At 42.5% G+C, this 24,768-nt stretch overlaps 1 protein-coding gene across 1 annotated transcript in view; it reads left to right on the top strand.

Moving 5' to 3' along the window:
* ASB9 (ankyrin repeat and SOCS box containing 9) overlaps window positions 1-23,690 on the top strand; it is a 28,196-nt gene extending 4,506 nt beyond the window's left edge. Inside the window, exons 3-8 of the mRNA XM_005903120.3 lie at window positions 4,139-4,218; window positions 12,853-12,960; window positions 15,598-15,748; window positions 16,476-16,610; window positions 18,026-18,214; window positions 23,077-23,690. Of these exons, the coding sequence (XP_005903182.1) occupies window positions 4,139-4,218; window positions 12,853-12,960; window positions 15,598-15,748; window positions 16,476-16,610; window positions 18,026-18,214; window positions 23,077-23,201 (788 nt within the window). The 3' untranslated portion in view covers window positions 23,202-23,690. The remainder of the gene's footprint in view (window positions 1-4,138; window positions 4,219-12,852; window positions 12,961-15,597; window positions 15,749-16,475; window positions 16,611-18,025; window positions 18,215-23,076) is intronic.
* The last annotated feature ends 1,078 nt before the right edge of the window (window positions 23,691-24,768 follow it).

The following is a 24,768-nucleotide window of genomic DNA, read 5'->3' as shown; positions in this document are numbered from 1 at the left end:
TAGCACTAATTGGAGGACTTGTGGCATTGTTTCATGAGGAGAGCGCCTTGCCTCATGTCAACCACGAGCTACGCTAGTGGATCTGTGGCATTGCCATCGACCCCCATTTGGCATCTATTTCTTGGCAGTAAAACCAACAGTTCTTAGCTGATAAAGTACTGGGGAAAAATTCTTAATATATACCGAGCACTTGAATGATGTGTTGTATAGGTATAACAGCCCTTGAGTTTCCAGGATCAGTGGAAAAGGGAATGTGACTTTGAGCTTTCCCTCCATCCATAGCCACCTCCCGTGAGCAGCATCCATGTTCTGGCAGGAATAGTCCCCTTTCCTGCTTATTGTACTCTTTTCCAGTTGTCAGCAGGAAGGCGGGCAAAGCTGCTTTGGGATTTAATTGCTCATGTGTTGAGCTTGTAGCTCATTGCCTGCTTGTGATGTGGGCTCTGGAAACATCTCCTAGATATCTCATCAGTGTTTTCAAGAGCTAAAGAGAGTGTTAGACCAATCTGTGTTTCAAATTATAGCATTTGCTAAATGAACTATGCATAAAGTCCATGCTCTCAATGCTAGAAAAATGTCAACCTTTCACAGTTTTAACCCTGTAGATAATCAAGTGTTGAGAGACCAGCTGAGGCTCAAGTCTTTGTATATGTTTGAGATGACCTTTGGCTATACAAGAACCTAAGGTTTTCTTCCGGCCTGGAGTACTGGCATGCTCTGGTAGATTCACCTAATCCTAGTCTGAAAGGACTTGAACTTAGGAAGGGAATCTCAGATACTGCTGCTGGTAGTATAGCGTGGTGCAGCTGCTGTGGAAAGTAGTCTGCCAGTTCCTCGAAACACTGGGTTACCGCATTATACAGCAATTCCATTCCTGGGTGTCTACCCAAGAGAATTGAAAACATATATCCACTCAAAAATTGGTACATGCATGTTTAGAGCAGAATTATTAATAACAACCAAGAAGTGGAAGCAACACAAATGTCTATGAGCTTTTTGGCCTATCTATCTATACAAACGTTATTTGGCCATAAAAAAGGATGGAGTGCTGATACATCCTCCAGTGTGGATGGACCTTGAAACATACTTGGTGAAAGAAGCCCGTCGCAAAGGGCCACAGATTGTATGGTTCCATTTGTGTGAAAAGTCCCCCAGAAACCAAATCCATAGAGACAGGAAGTAGATCAGTGGTTGCGGGAAGTGGGGATGAGGGAAGTGATTGCTGATGGGCAGGGGTTTCTTTTTGGGATATTGGAAATGTTCTAAAATTGATTGTGATGATAGATGTACAACTCTGAAATCTACTGAAAACCACTGAATTGTATATTTGAAAGGGGTATAGGTGAGTGATAAACATTAAAGCTGGACAATACCCTGTGCTTCTTGAAGACATAGGTAGTCTCCACTTTGTAAATATTGGGTTGGCCAGAAAGTTCGTTTGGTTTTTTTGTGATGTATGGAAAAACCAGAACAAATTTTATGGCCAACCCAATAATACTATGTCCGAATGCATGGGTACAAAACCTCAGGTAGTCTTTTTTTATGTACTTTTTTCTTTTTCTTTTTTTGTGTGCTTCTTCAAGTACATAATTCTTTATTTACCCTAAGTAAAAGGAGTCATGCTTCCGTGATGAATGCAAACAAGTAAAGCCCATTTTGGTCTACTCTTGATAAGATAATTGCATCACTTTTATGAAATCTAAACAGAGTTACAGTTTAGGACCCAAATTACCTGTCTGGCTGTCAACTCTGATTATCTGAGGTGATTTTAAGAAAGGTTGATTAGGTCCCATTTGTTTATTTTTGCTTTTATTTCCAATATTCTGGGAGGTGGGTCATAGAGGATCCTGCTGTGATTGAGACAGCAAAAGAGACACAGATGTATAGAACAGTCTTTTGGACTCTGTGGGAGAGGGAGAGGGTGGGATGATTTGGGAGAATGGCATTGAAACATGTATAATATCATATAAGAAACGAATCGCCAGTCCAGGTTCGATGCAGGATACAGGATGCTTGGGGCTGGTGCACTGGGATGACCCAGAGGGGTGGTATGGGGAGGGAGGTGGGAGGGGGGTTCAGGATGGGGAACATGTGTATACCCGTGGCAGATTCATGTTGATGTATGGCAAAACCAATACTGTAACTAACCTCCAATTAAAATAAATAAATTTAAATTAAAATAAGAAAGGTTGAGGAGTGTGGCAGTGATATTTCTTAGCAGCTGAGAACTTGGGAGGAAAAAAATGGCTTAATCCTCACAAACATGGTGATCCAACTGATTTTTGAGATCTTTCTCAGCTTGTGGCTCTTCTCACTCAACAGTTTGTATGGATGGTATTTTGCCTTTGAACCAACAGGGTAGAATGAGTTATCCTTTTAATTCTAATTTGGGGATCAGTCTTTCCGTATCTGATGTCTGCGCTGTAGATGCCAAGCCCTGGAAGCAGTAGTGTTTCTCCTGAGAGCATTAGGACTCTCAGAGAATGGTGGTTTTCAGAAGTTAGGAAAAGTCAGTTCCCTGAAAGTACCTTGGGCATGATGATGAGCCCAGAAGGGAAGCCTTGGATGGACGGTGTGGAGGCAGGTTCATTCAGCTTGCTCTTCTCTATTAAGAGCCTGGTCAATCCATCCGGAAGAATGGTAATGTGCTCACTGGGACAGATTTTCCGGGACACTGATAGCTCCAGGTGGCAGGCCCATATCAGCAACACATGTTAAGTCCAAAGTGTTGTAGCCTCCTCCTTGATGGGCTGGCGTTGGCCAGGCTTTGGTAACTGCCTTGCTTCTCCAGGTCTTCGGACTTCTAGGAGATACCAGTTCATTCACAAAGTGTGACTGGTGTCAGACCATCCTGCCTCGTTGGTGTGTAGTGTATTTACTCCATCAGGCAGAGCCTGAGCTGTGGCAAGCGCAGACTAGCCGCCTCATGTTCTGACTTCCTGCCTTTGTTCTAGAAACTAGATGCAGCTGGAGATGAGAAAAATTCAGGTCTATGCCAAATTCAGGGCACATCCAGTCAACGAGAAAGAGGGCGAAACATTTAATGTGTTGAGGTGCATTTTACAGACTTCTTTCCTAAGAAAGTATATTCTTTGCATATGGTTAGAGAATACATTTGCTAATTTTTTAAAAGATTTTTTTTCTGATGTGGACCATCTTTAAAGTCTTTATTGAATTTGTTTACAATATTGCTTCTGTTTTTCATGTTTTGGTTTTTTGGCCACGAGGCATGTGGGATGTTAGCTCCTCGACCAGGGACCGAACCTGTACCCCATTCATGGGAAAGCGAAGTCATAACCACTGGACCACCAGGGAGGTCCCTGCTATTTTAAATAGCAGTGACTGTGGGGTATAATCAATACCCTCTAATTAGTGTTAGGGTGGGGTAATAATAGTAGCTAGTAGAAGTTGAGCTATAGGTTAAGTATATCGCTGTCCTGACTTTACAGAGAAGGGAACTGAAGCTAGGTTCTGCTCCAGAGACCTCGGTTCAGCTCAGAAGAAGTCAAGTGGGTCTGAATTCACAGATTTCTCTTAAGCACACTGGCACACTACCTTTGTGGGGAAATCACATCCCTCTTGCAAGGTCAGACTGAAGTCTGATTTGTGCTTGATATTGGGACAGGAGGTAATCTACAAATAGATAGGGTTTTGTTTAGATTTGATTCCAAGCCTAATGGCGTATGTAATGACATGATTACTACTATTAGTATATGACACTGTTTGCTGAGGTGCCAGAGTTTGTATTTCATGCAGGAAACTAGGCTGGCAAACAGTTTAATGCACTAATACTGCTAATTAGTGAAGCTCTCATTTAACTAAATGGATCATTTGCCTTTGAAACCAGTGTGTAAATCGAAGTACAGTAATCTGTCATCCCAGTCCACCTCTTTGTCTTTAGTTTGAAAGCAGAGTATAGTTATTTCTTTAGCTAGCTAGACATTTCAAATAAGCTGTGTTCAAGAAACATCCATAGAGGGGAGAAATGCTAAAGTCCTGATGAAAGGGGTTGGTTGCTTGACTCCAATGTTTCCCTCCAGTAAGACCAGTTAGGCTCTTATTGATGGGCAAGGATGAGCCTCTGGGTCTAAAGTGCAATAGCAGGATGTAACTAACCTCTTCCTCCCTTTCCATACAGACTTTGTATCTGATTGGTCTCCTGTGCATGAAGCAGCCATTCATGGACGTCTGCTGTCTTTGAGGAGCCTCATCAACCAGGTAGGTAATTTTTTGGGGAAAAAATGATGAATATTAGGCAAGTTTTACTGCTCACCACACTGAGGAAAAGAAGTCATAGTCTGATCTTAGGATGTAAATTTCCTGTTTAGCAGAATGAGATGAATGCTGTCCTCCTTTATTTGGAGGCTGGCATAATCCTAGAGTTTAGTACAATTTTATGCAGAAAGTAGATTCTGTAGTATCTATTGAATGAATAGTGGGCAAATTAGTGCATTCAAGTTGCTGTCACTTTATTCCATAGACTGTATCCTGGAAAATTATCACGTAAAGCAGTGGTTTTCAATTGGGGCAGTTTTGCCCCAAATGGAGACATTTGACATTGGCTGGAGACATTTTTGGTTGTCATAGCTGGGAGCAGGAGTGGGAATGGGGTTGGGGTAGTGGTGATGTTGGCATCTAGTAGCTGGAGACCAAGGAAGTAATTAAACATCTGACACTGTACAGGATGACTCTCCACATTAAACAGTTATCCAGCCCCCAGTATCAGTAGTGCTGAGGCTGAAGACACTTTACATAAAATAAATGCTTGAAAATGTCTTTTAAAATATGTCATCTTAAAATATCAAAGAAATGTTCAGTTCTATTGAATCTGCAGTAGAAATGGCTCTGCCAGTTTGATATTAGTTTCTCTGCTCCTTCGATGGGATACTTTAAAGTACACATTAATTGGAATTTTGGTGGTTTGAAATTATTGGGAACTTAAGCAAAGTGCTTTTAAGAAAGTAGTTTCAATCACCATTCAAAATTCCAATAAAATTTTTGTTCATAATGTTTGTCCTCTGAAGAGACAATGTAGACCTTTTAAGTTAGGAGCTCTTGGCCCTTTCATGGACCCCTTTGATAGTCTGGCAAAATCTAAGGACCCCTTCTCAGACTAATGTCTTAAATGCATAAAACACAATATAGGGGAACCCTATTAAACAAACGTGCAACGTAGTATATGAACTTCTTTATTAACACATTCAGTAAGAAGATTTAGTGGCAATTCTAATTATTGCCATACTTTCTAAGTAGGATAAATGTATTTTGAGCTACTTTAGATATCTGCAATAATCAATGCAATTAAAAATATCTGTGATTCCTCTCAGTGATGTCCTATTACTACTGTGGTTTGTGGTCTAGATTCACAATTGAAGGACATGATAAATTTCAGGTGTTAATTCTGGAAATATTAATAAATGTGCTTTGAAAAATTCCAATTTCACAGACCTATCTAGACTAAGAAATCCTCCTATAAGAAGACAATTTGTAAAGATAAATTTCAGACTACTCTAAGTCACTATCTTAAGCTGTTTTTGGTAGCAGCAGCCTCTTAGAAATATAGATAGTAGCACATAACTCTAGCTAAATAAAGTTAAGCTACTTCTCAGATAAACTGAAACATTTGCCTTAATTTGATAGGGTAAAAAATGATCATTGCAGCTTTTATATATAACTTACTAAATTGGACTGATATTCATTTATATTCAGTATTTATATGTTTACTGAACATCTGCTGGAATCATGTCTTTATCTAAGCACTTTTGCATTATTTAAGCAAGTTATTTTCTTGGAACCCTAGTTTCTACCTTCAAAAAATAAGTTCCTCTGTGTGTGTGTGTGTGTGTGTGCACTGAGTCTCTCAGTTGTGTCCAACTTGTGACCCCATGGACTGTCCCCTGTCCATGGAAGTTTCCAGGCAAGAATACTGGAGTGCATTGCTATTTCCTTCTCCAGGGGATCTTCCTGACCCAGGGATCAAAGCCATGTGTCTTGCATCTCCTGCATTGGCATGTGGATTCTTTACCACTACGCCACCTGAGAAGCTCCTGAGCATTCCAATACCTTCCTCCAGACTAATACCTCCAGTATTAGTCAGGTCTTGCTGTGTAAGAAAAAAGCCCAAACACAGTAGCAAAATACAATAAACATTTCTTGCCAATAAAATTTTGGATCAGCTGATCTGCACTGTTCTTGGCTTCAAGCTGTGGGTTGGGTACAGCTCTCCTGTACTCATCTCCCATCCTTGTTTGACCAGTGGCTACCTGAGGAATTTTCTCCCTGTGGCAGAAGGCTGTAGCATAGCAGGGCAAGCCCAACCATGAGAGAAAACTTCTAATCTGCTTATGTTAGATCTGCTAACATCCCATTGGTCAGAGCAAGTCAGATGGCCAAGTCCAAAGTCAAGGATCAAGGAAGTAATTTTGTCAATTATGAGGTCATGACAAGGGTGCGACTATATTACACTGTTACAGGAGGGTGAAGAATTGAGACCCAAAATTCAGTCTTTTATGTTACCTTATATATGAATTTGAGAGAATTAACTGAGGTGACATTATGTACCTGCTCTAGTTACTCTTCACAAATTGAAGAGTACCTATTTTCTTACTACAATCTACATAGCACTTCAGATAATCAAAGACTACTGAAAAAAACTGCTGCTAAACTAAACAAACATACTTTAGTCAGAGATATAAGACCAAACGTGCAAATGTCTATAACAAAGAGAAGAGAAAATTATAAAAAGTAATTCTCACTTGGTCCAAAAAGGGAGAAACTGAATCTGTAACTAATTATTCTTTACTATGACTTCACATTAAAATAATGTGAGATTTAAAAGGAAAACAGCAACTGAGCTTCACTCTAGATATTCTGATTTAGCCTAGGCCAGGCTTCATGCATTGGTATTTTTTAAGCTCCTGTAAAATCACTATGTTCAGGAATTTTTTTTAAAAGGCCATTTTGCCAGTGGAGAAAGAGGGAGGAAGGCATTTGACATGAAAGAGAAATAGTATGTGGAAAGGAACAAAAACATTGATAGGTTGGATTTCATTAAAATTAAGGACTTGTTCATCAAAGGCAGCATTTTAAAAGCAATAAGGCAAGCCATACATGAGAAAATATTTGAGATATCTATCTATTTATGACTAAGAACTCTTATTCCTAGCCTAAAATCAATACACAAAAGACTGACAACAGAAAAATGAACAAGAAACTTGGACTGGCAATTTTTTAAAAGATATCCAAGTGTTCAATAAATATATCAAATTGTGCTTATTAGTAAAGTTAGTAAATGTGTAATTCAAATTACAAATTATGTTACTCACTCCTCCCACTAGAAGGGTTAAATTTGGAAAGACAGATAATACAAAGTGTTGGCAAGAATGTGGAGCAACTGAAACTCTCATACATTGCTGGTGGGAGTGTAAATTTGTGCAAACCAATTTGGGAAATATTAAGGAATATCTACTAAAGCTACAAATATCTATACCCTACAACCAAACACTTTCATTTCTAGGTTTATATGCAACAGATATGTATACATGAGTTCATCAAAAAACATGTATGGGTATATTCATAGAAGCTTTATTCCTGACAGCAAAAAAAAAAAAAAAAAAAAAAACCCTTGAAAACAACCTAAGTGAAAATGAAAGTGTTAGTTGCTCAGTTGTGACTGACTCTTTGCAACACCATGGTCTGTAGCCTGCCGGGCTTCTGTCCATGGGTTCTCCAGACAAGAATGCTGGATTGGGTTGCCATTCCCTTCTCCAGGGGATCTTCCTGACCCAGAGATTGAATCCAGGTCTCCTGCATTGCAGGCAAATTCTTTACTGTCTGAGCCACTAAAGAAGCAGCCTTATTCATAACAGAAAAAAAAAAAAAAGCCCTTGAAAACAACCTTGAAAACAACCTAACTGTCCATCAAAAGTAAGTGGATAAATATATTTTGGTATATTAGTGAAACTCTATGCACCAATGAAAATATATGAATGAATGAGTTTGAAAACCAGATGTTAAGTCAGAGTAGCTGAGCACACATACAAAAATACATACTTCATGGTTCAATTAATAAAACATTCAAAATCAAGGAAAACTATCATGCTAGAAGCCACTATTCTGAATGCATTTGTGGATGTAATTTGGGTAGGATGTATGTGGGTTTGTGGTAATGTTTTTTTTCTTTACCTGTATAGTGGTTATATAGTTAGATTGTCTTTGTGATAATTCACTGAGGTTTACACTAAGGATTTATGAACCTTTCTTTGTATCTGTTGCACTTCAATAGTAATTTATTTTTTAAAAGTCAAAGCAATTTGTTAGGCCAGCATAAAGCAATTAAGGCAACCTTGGACACTCTGTGACCTTAATTTAATGGTTCATATTAGCATCCCTTTGGGCTAGGGTTGCATGGGAAATCTTAAAAATACCAGTGCCTGAATTCAGCTACCTTTGGTTGTATTGCAGTTGCTCTGGGATGCAGCTTGGGTATCAGGACTTTTTATTTTTTAAAGTTCCTCTGAAGATTGAATGCACAGCCCTATAAACCTTCCCAATAAAGTTCCACTGCATGCACAGGATGAGGACTGACTTTTTTGTTTCTTGAATAAAAACTCTATGCTGCTCCACGCAGTCTTTAAAGGGTTAAGTCAGGGTGGATACTAGGCAAGATCCTGGGCATTCTGAAATATCAGACCTTTAGGATGTAGCAGGCTCCCCTGATAGCTCATTTGGTAAAGAATCTGCCTGCAAGGCAGGAGACCCTTTCCTGGGTCAGGAAGGTCTGGTGAAGAAGGGATAGGCTACCCACTCCAGTATTCTTGAGCTTCCCTTGTGGCTCAGCTGGTAAAGAATCCGCCTGCAGTGTGGGAGACCTGGGTTTGATCCCTGGGTTGGGATGATCCCCTGGAGAAGAGAGAGGCTACCCACTCCAGTATTTTGGCCTGGAGAATTCCATGGACTGTTTAGTCCATGGGGTCACAAACAGTCGGACATGACTGAGTGACTTTGGGCTTCCCTGATAGCTCAGTTGGTAAAAAATCTACTTGCAATGCAGGAGACCCCAGTTTGATTCCTGGGTCAGGAAGATCTGCTGGAGAAGGGATATACTACCCACTCCAGTATTCTTGGGCTTCCCTTGTGGCTCAGCTGGTAAAGATGTAGCAGCTGATTCAAGGCTCAGTGATAAAGAATAAAAAGAAATCTAAAATATTAACTGCCTAGAAATTACTAAGTACTAAACAAGGCAATGGCACCTTACTCCAGTACTCTTGCCTTAGCAAGACTTTGCAGCAAAGACTTTGCATACATCATTTTTAAAGTATTCATAACCAACCTGGTAGGGTAGGTGAAATTGTCCCCATTTTACAAATGGAAATTGAGACTGAGAGAAAAGTAGCTGGCCCAAGGTCACACTGCTACTTAGGTGATGATGCCAGCATTTGAACTCGGTAATCATTCTGCTGTCCTCTGTCTGAGATTTCAGTGCTAGGTTTGAAATGAAGATCGTGGTACCATTCAGAGAATCAGATCTAGCAGAAAAGGAGCTCTTTTCAGGAGAGTTTGGTTGGCAAAGGCTAAATTTATGTCATGAACTGGGTCTCTGGGTGATTATGTCTTAGCAGGGAATTAGGAACATGTACTGGGGCTGGAGATTTAGATTTGAAAGCAATATGTAATATATAGAGGGTATTGAGAGAAAAGAAAAGGATTTGGGGGCAAATCCTTGAGGAAATGCCTGCATTAGGAGATGTAAGGATGAGAAGAACAGAGTTAGTGAAAGAGAAAAAAAAGGCAGTCAGAGACTGGAGATAATTTCAGGTAGAAGTCTGTTTTAGAAGCTGGGCACAAGTTCCACGGGGTCAGGATGAATATGTTGCAGATTCAGAGGTGGAAGGAGGTGGGGAACGGAGCAAGGCATACTGGATTCTGAAAGTCACTGGTGGGCTTTAAAAGTAGTGTGTCAGCAGGGTTCTGTTGGTAGAAAATGAGAGAAGGTATAATGGGGATAGACTATTTTTGGAAAAAAAGGGGGGGCAGTGAAGGGATGAAGAGCGTTGAATGGATGCTCTCAGAGGGTCAGGACTGAGGGCTGGGAGGACTTTGAAAGCAAAAAGAAAGTGTACCTGAAGAGGAGAGAGCAGGGGAACGCATGTGAGAAGGTAGATGAAAGAAAGTCATGGGGCTGGTGGGAGGACCAGGTGAGGTCATGGGCTATTGGACTGAGCTCATATATTTCTCCCACAGAGAAAGGAGCAATGGGAGAAAAGAAGACTGGAGAAATATAAAGACATGTTAGGGGTGGAGAGGAGGGTAATGTAGAAAGCTCTCACATCAGATGGCTTTGACCTCCTTGGTAAAGTAGGGAGGAAGTGATGTGTTTGGATGAACGTGAGTGAGATGGAGGTTTGTGATCTTCCTTTCTGCTGTGTAGAGAAGGAAGTGGTAACTGTGGACAGGATAAATGATAAAGCCTAACTCTCTTGTGGTCAGTTGGTTGTCTGAGTAGACATATGATTTGGAGCTGGGACAGAAAGTTGCCAGGTACCAAGCACTGTGTCACCCATGGGTGCCCTGATATTGCACAGCCCCATGGAATCATCAGAACTTCTGACTGTACACTGAGATTAGGGGACAGACAATTGATGATGGAAAAATTAAAGGTCAGCTATTCGATCCATTTTTTTCTAACTGAGAACCCACTGTAGACTGGACCCTCTCTGAAGTAATGGGTTAAAAATTACCTTAAATGGTATATGATTCAGACTTGACAATATTTCAGACAAAGTGCCACAGTTCATTTAAAGTCAAAATTGCATATCTGTGATGAACTGTAAGTACAGTCCTCAGTTTGCACAGGGAAGCTTAATTTAAAGGAACTTCTTTGTAATGTGAATATGTAATGGGTGGTGAACATTTTTGGAATGTAAATAATTTCTTTTTTGCTTTTTCATTTACCTGGATTTATGTATAGGCACCTAAATGATTTTGAAATGGCAGTAGTGGCTATAGGAGTATATTTGTAATAGAGGAACTCTTAATAAAGAATTCCTTTAAAGAATAGTCTTCTTTCATCTCATGATCTGTATGTAGCACAGAGAAAAATGCAATTAACATTTTGCTGTGAATTTCCGGTGTATTCGACCAGTGTGTGGGGAGGAGACTGGACAGAGAACACTGAGAGTGGGGAAAGAACGGATTTGAGAACAGATCTTTGAGAGGAATGCCTCGAATAAAATAATAATAAACAGAAGATGCTACACCGTGAAGTCCATGGGCAGTGCTTGTGAAGGGAATAAATGCTACAATTCAGATTTTTCTCGAGTCAAGGGGTCAGTGAGCATTTGTTTAATACAGATGGGATTTGAGGTTGTGAAGGAAGGGAAGATACAGCCCTGTCCCTCCCTGCAAACAGCAGAGCTGGTATGGCAAAGTGCTGAAATGGATTTTCAAGTTTCTCATTTACAAGCAGATTATTTTGAGTCTCTCAGAACCCATTCCTAGACCCACCTTAAAAAAAAATCTCTGGGTTTGAGATCCTGTGAACTCAAGTGTATGTCCAGAATGATGGGATATATCAAAATGCATGAGCTTGCCAGTCAGAGGGTAACAGCCCAAAGGACAGCATGACTAGGGGGCTGAAAAAAATGCCCACAAAAATAGAAGAATGTGTGTTAGGGATGATGGTGAGTGAGATAAGTTAATGGAATGATTTTAGGCAAATTTATTCCAGAAAAATTTATTTATTCTGGGCTTCCCTAGCGGCTCAGGTGGTAAAGAATCTGCCTGTAATGCAGGGGACCTGGCTTCGATCTCTGGGTTGGGAAGATTCCCTTGGAGAAGAGCATGGAAATTGACTCCAGTATTCTTGCCCAGAGTATCTCTTGGACAGAGGAGCCTGTTGGATTATAGTCCACAGGGTCACACAGAGTCAGACTTGACTGCAACGACTTAGCCTGCATGCATTCTGGGAAGAAAAGGTATAATATTGAGTTGACCAAAAAGTTCATTTGGGTTTTCCTGTGACATCTTACAGAAAAACCCAAATGAACTTTTTAACTAACCCAGTATCACCAAGATGTTGATTAAACTATCCATGCTCTTAATTGACATATGCTAAGGAAAAGAACTTTTATTGTACCTGGTTTCTTCCTGTTAGGAATAGATTATATATTCCAAGATCAGGGGTCTGTGGAGCCTCTCCTTGAGTTCTTTTGATGTTCTGCTTGGATTAGGTTCAGGATCCATCTCCTGGAGAGCACACTTTCCAAGAGGTTGAAGAACCCCACGACCTTTCAGACACTTTCTTGCTGCTTTAGCTCTAAACTACTAGAGTGAGACAGTAATTGTCCCTTTGGCTCTCTGTCGATGGAGCTTCACCTAATGCTTTGGACTGTCTTAGTCACCTTTTGCTGTGTAACAAAGTATCCTCCACATTAGTGGCTTAATGTAACAGGCATGTATTCACGTGTCTATGGGGCAGGAATCTAGAGACAATTTACCTGGGTCAGGGACTCTTCTGTGAATCTGCAGTCATAAGAATATATATTGGCTTCCCTGGTGGCTCAGTGTAAAGAACTCTCCTGTCAATGCAGGAGATGTAGGTTTGATCCCTGGGTCAGGAAGATCTTCTGGAGAAGGAAATGGCAACCCACTCCAGTATTCTTGCCTGGAGAATTCCGTGGACAGAGAAGCCTGTTGGGCCACAGTCCACAGGGTCACAAAGAGTCAGACACGACTGAGTGACTGAGCACATAGGTGAGCCAGGTTAACTTTTAAAAGAATCGTGGACTCATGGCTGAGCCCTACAGAACTGTTACATTGCACTCCTTACTCTGCCCATTTCCCTTCCTCCAGGGGTGGCCAGTGAACCTCATCACTGCAGATCGTGTGTCTCCACTCCACGAAGCCTGTCTTGGAGGTCATCCCTCCTGTGTAAAAATATTACTGAGACATGGAGCTAATGTAAGTACAACTCAAACCACATCTTAGATGCCACTACTGAAAAATAGCTATTTCTATCCCTTCTAAATACTTTCCAGCATTTTTTATTAGCCTGATTTGAAATATGAAGAGGGTTTTTTCCCCCCAAAGTATTATGTCCATCAAGCTTATTTACTTTAGCAGTAGATGAAATACTGCATTTTTAGCTAGAAAGTCATGGTCTGAGCCTATATCCTTTTCTTTAGCTGTCATTACTAATAAATAGCTGTTACATTTCTGCCTTCATTCCTATGGCTGGAAGGTAGTGACATATTGTAGAAAACATACAACATTTGGCTCCATAAGACCTGAATAATGATCCCAGACCATCTCTACCATTTACTAACGTTGGAAATTTGGACAAGCTACTTAGCCTGTGAGCTTTAGAGTATATATATGAAAAATAATGGGGGAAATAGCAAAAAAATTCTGTAGCATATTTTGTGGAATTGGGAGGATTGAGAGGGGGTAAGGCATGCGGTTATTTGGAGAACAGGAATCAGGGTGACATAATGAGATTACAGAGAAGGAAGTTACACAGTCGTTGAATTTGAAAGTAGGGACCAGTACTTCTTCCATTAACTAAGTCCCCTCTTGCCCAAAAGTGATGGGAAAATCTGATCAGAAGATTCTATATAGATTGCTCATCTTTTCTCAACCAGTCTGTACTGAGCATTTATTATGTGTCTAACTCTAAATAAAGATTTTCAGGAACTTCTAAACTAAAGGAGGAGACAACCAGATAAACAGGTAAATGGCTGAATGTGACACTAAATGTTTCAACAGATAAACCCTGAACTCTCAGTAGCCCTCATAGAATGAAAGTTTATTTCTTGTTCAACTCAGAGTCCTATGTGGGTGTTGCCGTTTGGGTGGCTGTGTTCCAAGGGTGACTCAAGGACACAGGCCCCTTTCATCCTGTTGCTCCTCTGCCTCCAACAAGTGGCTCCCATGTGTGCTCTGTTCCAGATGGCTGGAAGAGGAAAAGACATGGAGGATTGTGAATGGAGACTTTTAAAAGGCCAGTCTTGGCAGTGACATATGTCACTTTTGCTCACATCCCATTGGCCAGAGTTCAGGCCATGTCTAACTGCCAGGAAGGTGGGAAAGTGTATGGCTGTGTGCCCAGGAGAGAGGGAATGAATTTGGTGAATGCATAATATCTCAGCCACAGCAGGCAATTAGAATACACTGTTTTTATCCATCAGTTTCTGCTGTGTAACAAACCACCTGACTTAATGGCTTCAGACAGTAGCCATTTCTTGATTCACAGTTCCTTGTGTAGTCTGGACAGCTCTTCTGGTCTGGCCTGCTTTGGCTAGCCTCAGCTGGGCTCACGGAGGCATTTGGGGTTAGCCAATAGGTGGGCTGCAGCAGACTGCTTCATGGTGACCGTGGCTGCGGCCGCTGGGAGGTCTGGGGAGAAATACAATCTCCCTGTGGTCTCTCATCCTTTAGCAGGCGGCCTGGGCCTGTTCACATGGTCGCAGGGATTCCGAGAGCAGTGAAAAGGGTGAGCTCTCTGCTTGCATCACACTTGTTAACTGTCCCATTGATCAAAAAGTGATTCATGTGGGCAAGCCCAGATTCCAGGCGTGGAAAAATAATCTCTGTCTTGTGATGGGAGGAGTCGCAGAGCCACATTATAAAGGAATGTGCATCCTGGGCACAGAGTCTGTGGTCATTTTTTGCTACCACATGCTACAAAATATAATAAGTATTAATAGTAAGAGGATTGTTGGGAACATGTACAAATGTTCCTAACCTGTTTATTTCTGACGGAGAGAGGGAGTGAAAAGATGCTTCCTGCAGGAAGTGACATCACAGTTGAAATCTATAGGACCTGTTGGAGTCACTCAGCTCATTGGCGGGTTGGGGAAAATGTGTGGGTTGGGCATTTTGTGTGATTTCAAATCATTCCTTATAGCAGCAGGGTAGAGCAGGGGACAGGGGTCAGAACAGAACAAGCTTGCTGTCTATGCCAGGAAAATGGACTTTGTCCTGAGGGCAGCCGAGAGCCATGATAAGTATATCCTCAGGTTTATATTTTGGTTAAGAAAACTTACCCCGAACTTGGAAACAGAGCCAGGACTAAGCAGAGGCAAAAGAGGAGCCTGAGGGTGCAAACGTGAGAGAGCTGCTCCCTCTCAGGGTTGTGCTGCACTTTTGTGATCCTGGAAGTGAGTGTCTCCTTCAGGTTTGCACCTGGGGCATCTGAAATTAAGACAAAATAATATATTCACAATTTTAAGAGGTTACTCTAACTGCTGTGCGGAAATTGGATTGGTGTGGGATGGGTCTAGGATGGAGTATTTAAAATAAGGTGATTAGTTTGTGACCTGTTCAACTTATCCTAACTAGTGTCCAAGTTCATGTTCCTGGGGGAGGGCATAGAGGAGACAAAATATTCAGAAACATTCTTGGGGCCTGACATCCCATACTTCATTTGGTTTTTCACAACAGCTTTGTGGCATTTGTTCTTTTTTGTCTCCATCTTGTAGCTGTGGAATTTAAGGCTCTGATAAATGAAAATAAAAAAACAGCTTGAAAATGGTGGAGCTTACGTTAGAATCCAGGGTACTTCATTGCCTGCCTTCATCCTGGAGTTTTTCCTTACAGGTGAACAGTGTCACTGTAGACTGGCACACTCCCTTGTTTAATGCTTGTGTCAGCGGCAGCCACGAGTGTGTGAATTTGCTTCTGCAATATGGAGCCAGTCCCCACCCGGAGAATGACCTGGCGTCCCCCATCCACGAAGCTGCTAAGAGAGGTAAATCTGTTGAGAATTGAAGTTTTCCACCCATTCCTTCAAGGGACATCTTGCGATTGAAGAGGGAAAAGGAGGTATACAAAGCACTTGTTCTCCATGTGGGATCCTGGGTTCCACACAGAACTACAATGGCATAACAAGATAAATGCAAAGGGGCAGTGTTTCAGTATGACACTAGACCAAGGAAGAATGATTCTGCTTTCACCCCACCTAATTGGCCACACAGGGCCCCACTCGTGTTGGATTTGGCACCATCTCCTAAGCCTCTCCAGTGCCCACCACTCTTATGGGATGGTGGGCAGTTTCCCCCAGGGCCTGCTTTTGGTGAGGTTGTAAGTTTCCTTCCCTGTTCCATGGCCCACTCTCTGTGCTGTCTTCTTCAGGTCCACCTTGTCCCTCTTCCATACCTCTTCCCAACTCTCACTTCAATTTCTGAACTCAGATTACAAAGCCACAAACAATTAAAGAAGGTGGATGGTTGCTGGTTGCCCACTGTGGCTAATAAACTCACGTGGAGTTCCACCCAGAGCTCCAGATGGCATCTTATGGGACACCCTGTTAACTATTGACGGTGTTGAAGATCATTTGCTATTCTAAGTAAAGAACATAGCTTTTGGTCCCTAGTTAAGTCATTTGAAATTTTCAACACACAGAATATGGGCAAGGTGGTGTTTCCCTAGCTGTGAGAATTAGTGCTGTAACTGTTTTCTCCCACTCTGGGCTGCAGGCCACATGCAGTGCATCGAGTCTCTTGTGGCTCACGGGGGCGACATTGACCAAAACATCCACCACCTGGGAACACCGTTATATATGGCTTGTGAAAACCTGCAGGTGGCCTGTGCCAAGAAACTTCTGGAGTCAGGTAAAACCAAAAGCACAACAGAACAAGGAGAGTAAATGAAAAGTACATTCAAGGTATTTGAAAGCTCTTACTGTTGTAGCAGAGGAAAAAGTGTGGGCAGTGGAGTTGGACAAGATCAGAGTTCATCTTGACTGTGTTCCCTGGGGAATTACTTGAAACTGTTTCAACTTGAGTTCTCTTACTTGATTCTTAATCATGCTGACCATGATGTCCCTCCTCCCAGGAAGGTCCTCAGTGATTATTAGTTTCTCCTCCCTTTCCCCTGCCTCCCTCCCTCTGGCCATTGATATTACTAGTCCCAGCATAACTCCCACAGATGATGGGTTAGGGCTGGCCTTTGAATTTTAGGCAACCTTCAGCAGTTCTCTTTGAATTGGAAATAAACTTGCCTCAGTTTTAGTCCATTGTAGATGTATTTTTGAAAAGGCCCAAGTCCCACCATTCTTTTTCACCTTCCTGCTGTTGTCCAACCCCTTCAACTTGGAATACCCCTTTTTCACATTTTAAGTTATTTGAGTCTTGGTTATCTTTAAAAATCAGGTAATCTTTCCCTCTGCTGAAGGTTTATTGTTCTTATTGCCTTCTACTCATTGGCAGCCATTACCATGAACCAGGAGGAGGTTGGTTTTCTCTCTCTCCTCTCATCTTAGATGGATTTTAAGCTCCTAGTCAGGAAAGGGTCAGTTTGGCATCCCTCCAAAAGCTAAGAACAATACAAGAACAATTCAGTTAGCATTTGTTGACTGGACGTAGATTCCCATTTTTCTAGAGAGACAGCGGCTCAGGCAAAGCTGTATGTCCCCACACGTCCCAGTGAGAGCCAGTGTCTAGGCTGGGCTAAGGCTCTGTTGAGAGTGTAGGGATAGAGTTGGGTGGGGATGGTCCTAGGAATCCACTTGACCCCCGAAGAGGATGACTTTGCCACCTGCCCTGTGATCTTAGGATTGGCCACCCTAGTCTAGGCAATGTCATCAATAATTGGTTGCTCTTCACAGACCAGTTCACATGGTCTCAAGTCTCCAGTTTAAACTTCATCGCAGTTTCTGGGCTTGTGAGTATGGCAAATTGCCATAGATGAGATTTTGCCATCTAGTGTCACTTCCGGTCTGTGCCGGCTAATGTTTGGGCTCTAGTAATAATAAATGTGCAGCTTTCACACTGCCAGCATTTTTCCTAAATCTGTCACAGCTATGTATGATGCTCAAAGGTGAGGTTTTTCAACCTCATCTGCCATATGGCTCATGTCATAGCTTTAGTCATATTGTCAAATGGCCTTTTCGCCATGTTGTTAAATGAAATCAAGTCATCTGATGACTTGGAGAACTCCCGTGCCCACTGTGGAGGCACAGCGCTTTTAGAAGGGGGTGCTTGCACTCTGCTCCTGGACTGACTCTGTTGTTCTCCTCACTGTTTAGGAGTGAATGTGAACCAGGGCCGGGGGCTGGACTCCCCTCTTCATGCAGTGGCCAGGGCATCTAGCGGGGAGCTGGTCAGTCTGCTCCTGGACTTTGGAGCAGACACCCAGGCCAGGAATGCTGAAGGCAAACGACCCTTGGAACTGGTGCCTCCAGAGAGCCCCCTGATCCAGCTCTTGCAGAGAGAAGGTGCTTCTCCTTTGCCTAAATCTAAGCCTTAATTTGTAGAGACTCCCATGGGCTCTAGCAGGAGCCAGGTGCTTAACCAAGTTCTGACTTTGCATCCTATTGAACAGATCATGCCCTCTGTTCCCCAAACGTGGGGAGCTGAGATAATTTAGCATGCAAGGTACAGTACTGGCTGCATAATAAACAACCATCCTGCTGTTTGGCATGTTGGAGAGAGGCTGGTTTGGATGATCTAATATTCAGGGGTATTCCAGCTCGCAAAGAATTAGGATATTGTTTTTAAATGTTAAAAATTAAGACATGCTTAATTTTTTAAATTTTATTTTATTGAAATATGTTTGGTTTACAGTGTTGTTTATTTCTGCTGTACAGCAAAGTGACTCAGTTATACATATATATATTTGTTCCTTTTCATATTCTTTTCCCTGATGATTTACCACAGGATACTGAATGTAGTTCCCTATGCTGTTCAGTAGGACCTTGTTGTTTATCCATCCTATATATAAGTTAGCATCTGCTAACCCTAAACTCCAAATCCAGCCCTCTCCCAACCTCCTTCCCCTTGACAAACACAAGTCTGTCCTCTATGTCTGTGAGTCTGTTTCTCTTTTGTAGTTGAGTTTATTTGTGTCTTATTTTAGATTCCACGTATAAGTGATGTCATATGGTATTTGTAAGCCATGCTTTAGAGTGATGTGGCAGAAGCCTCTTTGAGGTTATACAAGCCCCAGTATGTCCTAATGCGAATTACTGGGCATTAGGTTTCTGGGATAATGGGTAGGAATGCAACTCATTGAGCATTACACAGTATCGCTTTCATGATCCATGGCAATCTGAAGACATTTACTGTTATAACTAAATCAACACTGAGCCCATACACCTTCATAAATAAAAACCAACACTTCTGACCCAAACAACTAAACACTGGGGTTGAGCAGCGTGCAAGGAGGTGGAGGCACTTCCCTGGGTTGGGGGTAGGCTGGGAGTGAGGAGCAGAGACCCCTCAGATTGCATTCTTTTTTGTGTGTGTGGATATAAATTTTATTATTTAGTTTTTACTTTATTTTTAAATTTAATTTTTATTGGGGTATAGTTGCTAAAAATGTTGTGTTAGAGTCTTAATTGTCCTGGGAGGTGGAGAGCAGCCAGCTGAGGACCTATTTATCTGACTAGAGTATAGACCTCATTGAGTCTTAGAGGTTGTAGAAGTTTGAAGCAGGCTTCCCAACCAGGAGGATTCTGATGTCATATCATCTGGTTATTTTCTCCCCACATGCTCAGAATTAGGGTTCTGGGCAGAATTGTGAAGTGGCCCCTGAACCCTTCCTCCTACACCCATCACCCCAGGGCACTTGGGGCTCATAGCCTGCCTTGCCCACACCCCCCACAAACAAGGAACAAACCAATAGAAAACCCTTTATATGAAGCAGTGGGGTAACCCCCAGGCAGTTGTGCCCACGTTTTAACGATTTCTTGGTTTTAAAAAATTATATCTAGACAGGGCAGATTTCTACAGCAGGCACAGATGGCACAATGCGTGGGGCCCACTGTTTTTTTAGGGGTCCACAGAAATGTTTTAATTTCTTTTAAAATCAGAAGGGAAAAAATGACTATAACTCAACCTGGATCATATTCATCTTTATACGGACACAGGTGTAAAATTACCAGCTGTAAAATATCTTTTTTTTTCAATTGAGAAAGAGATCCACAAAGGCATAAGTGCCTCAGGCCCCCCTAAAGTCATTAAATCATACATGTAGACACACACACATTTGAAAGAAGTTCAATAATATGACCACCCCCTCCCTCGCCAAAGCAGCTGAAGCAGTGTTTATTCCTGACACACGACGACAACTAATGAGACTCTCTCACCCCAGCACCACAGTAGCCACTTTGAATACACTTTGGTCTTAAAGCATCATGAGTGTTGATGCAGGAAGAAAAAGAACTGGAGCCCTAAAGTAATATGCCCATCAGTAAATATAGAATTAGCTGATTCCATTATGGAGTAAAGCAACGCCCCCTGAATATTTGCAGGTGCCAGCAAGTGGCTGCCAAGCACTAGTGAGCTTTCAGCTCTATTCATATGGAATGAAGGCTCTAGTTATACAGTATCCCACTTGTAAATAGCAGATATTCAGTTTCCATCGGTAGTTCCACTGAGTGTCCTCCAATGGCTTGCTTTGCCTAAGTCTCTATCAGGCTTACTCTGATGTCTTGTTCTCTGTACTCGTTTATCAATACCTCCTGTACTTGTCCCTGACATTGCGTCTAGCACATGTGATTAGTCACGTCCTTCAACGTGCTTTAGTGAGATGAGGTTAAGTTCAGTTTCCCCACACTATGCTTTTTGCAGTTTGTTAATAAGTGCTTTGAGTACACCGGGAATATGCCTTGAGTACACTGAACATAATTTGGAAGGTGCCCTAAATTCCAACAGGGACTGTGATGAGGGCCTCATTGAAAATATTTCCTTTCTTTCTTTCCTTGTGTATGTGTCTAGTTCCACCTCTCCCTGTTTTCCATCACCTGAGAAGTATGCAACCCACTTTATCCTGTAGCTTGCAGTGATGCTCTAGGAAGTGAAAGTCACTCAGTCGTGTCCGACTCTTTGTGACCCCATGGACTATACAGTCCATGGAATTCTCCAGGCCAGAATACTGGAGTGGGTAGCCTTTTCCTTCTCCAGGGGATCTTCCCAACTCAGGGATGGAACCCAGGTCTTCCGCATTGCTGGCAGGTTCTTTACCAGCTGAGTCTAATCCAGCCTTTGTACCCTGCCTGACGCACTGAGTTGAATCTTGGAGACAGAGTTTGGCTCAAGTAGGAAAGAATAGTTTTATTGCTTTGCCAGGCAAAGGGGGCCACAGTGGGCTACTGCGCTCAAAACTGTGTTCCCACCTAGAGGGAGTAGTGAGGAGTTTTACAGGAATGGTTCAAAGAGGACATTGTTTTGATTGGTTGGTGGTGAGGTAAGTGGAAGTCAGCATCATCAGCCTTCTGGTTCCAACAGGTCTGGGGTCTAGTGCTTGTGGACAGCACTCACTTAACTTCTCCCACCTGGTGGGGGTTTCTGTGTAAAACAGCTCAAATGTATGTTCTGTGTATCCCTGGAGGGGGGACCAGGACCCTGCCCAGGCTGCACTATTGTTCCTTCCTTGTCTCAGGATCCCCTCCTTCCCTAACTAGCATCTGTTTGAACCTGTTCCTTGGAACTCAGGGAAGATCTTAGAAGCCTAATGAAGCCTATTTCCTGTAATCAAGAAATGGGGACACAGAAAGGCTTTTGTAAAAGCCCAGGAGCCCCACAGGGTCCTGCTTGGTATCAAATTCACAGGCCACTGTACCCTTTGAATTAAATTCTCAATCCTGGCCACACAATACAATGACCTGGGCCGCATGCCTGTACAAAACCCAGATGCTCAGCCCACCTGATGATGGTCGTTGAAGCAACATCTCAGGGGTGGGGCCCAACATCCCCCAGCTCCACAAAGTCTGGCGTGAGGGCTACTGCTTTATGGGATTCTTGAGGGTATGCATACATGCTTAGTGGCGAAGTCGTGTCCCACTCTGTGCAACCTCATGGACTGTAGCCAGTCAGGCTCCTCTGTCCATGGGATTCTCCACGCAAGAATACTGGAGTGGGTTGCCATGCCTTCCTCCAGGGGATCTTCCCAACCCAGGGATCAAACCCAGGTCTCCTGCAATGCAGGTGGATTCTTTACCATCTGAGCCACCAGGAAAGCCCTGAAAGTGAAAGTGTTAGTTGCTTAGTCATGTGTGACTCTTTGCGACCCCATAGACTGTAGCCCACCAGGCTCTTCTGTCTATGGAATTCTCCAAAGCAAGAATACTAGAGTGAGTTGCCATTCCCTTCTCCGGGGGATCTTCCCTACCCAGGGATCGAACCCACGTCTCCTGCATTGCAGGCAGATTCTTTACCATCGTGCCACCAGGGAAGCCCCTGTTCAGGGTATACAGCTTTGCTTTTAAAAATGTTTTTAATAATCAAAAGAGAACTTCTGTTACAATTTAGTGCACGAGTCGGGGCTGGGAAACAATTCCCACCCTTTTACCCTATGATGGTTTCTCAAGCTCAGCACTATTTACATTTTGGGCCAGTTTGGGGCAGTCCTGTCCTGCCCAGTGGACATGTTTAGCAGCATCCCTGTCGCCCACCCTCTAGATGCTAATAGCCCACCCCCCAAGTTGTGACAAGCAAAAGCGTCTCCAGACAGTACCAAGGGTCCCTAGGGAGCAAATTCAGCCCTCCCACCCCCTGCCCTGTTGAGAATTGCTGTCTTAAGATGTAAACTCTTGGCTGGGTCTGTGCAAAGTTTGTACTAGTTCATTTTCCACTATGAGCTGAAGCACTGGGATGCTCTAAATGCAGAATATAAAAACAAACGAGTTCAGATCACACTTAGATTTCACAGATAGCTCCTTATATTTGAATATCTTAAAATTGCTAAGTTATAAAATTAGAGTATTTGCATTCAGAAATATGGACTTATGTTTTTTAAAAGTAAAGACAAGAAAACCATTAAACATGGGTTTTCTTTTCATTGTTGGGGATTTCATAGCTTTGTAATTCCAAAATTAGCTTCCATAAGCCTCCATTGGTGAGACCGAGCTTTAAATTTCTTTTTTAAATCAAAACCTAACAGCCTGATTTCAGTTAGATAGCAGAAAAGAGAGACCATGGCCTTAAAATACCTCTTATTAAACCCAGAACATGGTCTTAAGCAGTACCATATTACTTCTTGATAATAGTGTTAAATCTTTTATGCTTTCAGTGAAGGAAAGGAAAAGTCTTGGATCAATGAAACCCATGTGTGACTTGTCTTATCATCTTTCTCCAGGGCCCTCTTCTTTGATGCAGTTATGCCGCCTTAGAATTCGGAAGTGCTTTGGGATCAAGCAGCATCATAAGATCACTGAGCTCAACCTCCCTGAGGAGCTGAAACGGTTTCTCCTCCACATTTAAATGTGTCAAGCGAATGGCGACACAGACAACAGACAAATGTTATTGAGTGTTGAGACCACTGGGATTTTCAAGTTAAGTCAGGTTTATAGAGTTCAGCTAAGTTTTTGTTGTTTGCAGTGAGACGTTTATTGTAGCTTCGTACTAGGTTCTTTTGTGCTGTTGGTTTGGAGGGTATGAAAAATTTTCTCCCCTGCCTGGAAGAGGGTGGCTAAGATATCCATGGTGTTGAATATCTTACCCAGCACTGAGCTGGGAACCCTTTATGCTTTGTCTAATTTAGTCCCACTCTTCCTCCCCTCTTCCCTAGGCGATACCCTAAGACTTGGGGAGGTCAGTTTGTTTAGTTACCCGCAGTGAGGCTAGGCAGCCAGATTTAAGCGTAGGTTTTCTGATGCTAACCTGGGGGCTTGTGGGGAGCAGAATTTTCCACTATCGCTATCCTGGCTCTGTCTCCACTTCGTGGGGAAAAAAGATTAAAGCAGTGTGACATTTCTGTGACTACGTCTGACTTTATTTACTTTTTTTTTTTTTTTTTCTTAAACCTTCCTTGTTCTTATTACAAGACCACTACTGCCTTAGTACAGGATAGTGGGCAGTTCTTTTTCTCAACCAAAATGTTCTATACGTATCAGGCATATCCTAGAACTGTGCTGTTCATTGCAGTGGCTACCAGCCCACTGGTTCTCAACCAGGGGTGATTTTGCCCCTTAGAGAGGAGGGTATTTGGCAACATCCAGGGGGTGGGTACTCCTGGCCAGTGGCTAGAGGCTAGGACTGTTGCTAAACATCGTACAGTGTACAACACAGTCACCACAGCAAAGAATGATCAAGCCCCAAATGTCAATAGTGCCAAGCTTGAGAAAGCCTACGCTCACCATATGTGGCTTTTGAAAAATGTAAATTAGTTAAAATTAGATACAGTTAAAAATCCAGTTCTTCAGCATCATTAGCCTCATTTTAGATGTTTAATAACCTCAAGTGGCTGGTGACTACTGTATTGGACAGCACAGACATGTATGCTGCTGCTGCTAAGTCACTTCAGTCGTGTCCGACTCTGTGCGACCCCACTGACGGCAGCCCACCAGGCTCCCCCGTCCCTGGGATTCTCCAGGCAAGAACACTGGAGTGGGTCGCCATTTCCTTCTCCAATGCATGAAAGTGAAAAGTGAAAGGGAAGTCGCTCAGTCGTGTCCGACTCTAGCGACCCCATGGACTGTAGCCTACCAGGCTCCTCTGTCCATGGGATTTTCCAGGCAAGAGTACTGGAGTGGGGTGCCATTGCCTTCTCCACAGACATGTATAGATCATCACAGAAAGTTCTATTGTTCCGTTGTTGCAGAAATTCCTATTGGACAGCACTCTTCAGATGCTCGACAAATGGATTTTAACTGCCTCTCAGTTTCTGATTTATATGAGACCTGTGATATAATTTAGCAATGATGGCTGTAGTTTGTCTTCTCTCCGAGACATGAATTTGGGGCTCCATTGGATCAAGAGAAAATAAGAAAATATTGTACCCACTTAAGGCAAATCCTTACCTGTAAGATGACATATGGCCTAGATGATC

Source organism: Bos mutus, chromosome X, assembly GCF_027580195.1.
Source record: "Bos mutus isolate GX-2022 chromosome X, NWIPB_WYAK_1.1, whole genome shotgun sequence".
Lineage (NCBI taxonomy): Eukaryota > Metazoa > Chordata > Mammalia > Artiodactyla > Bovidae > Bos > Bos mutus.
The sequence above is the reverse complement of the archived record's forward strand: the minus strand, read 5'-3'. Positions and strand labels throughout refer to the sequence as shown.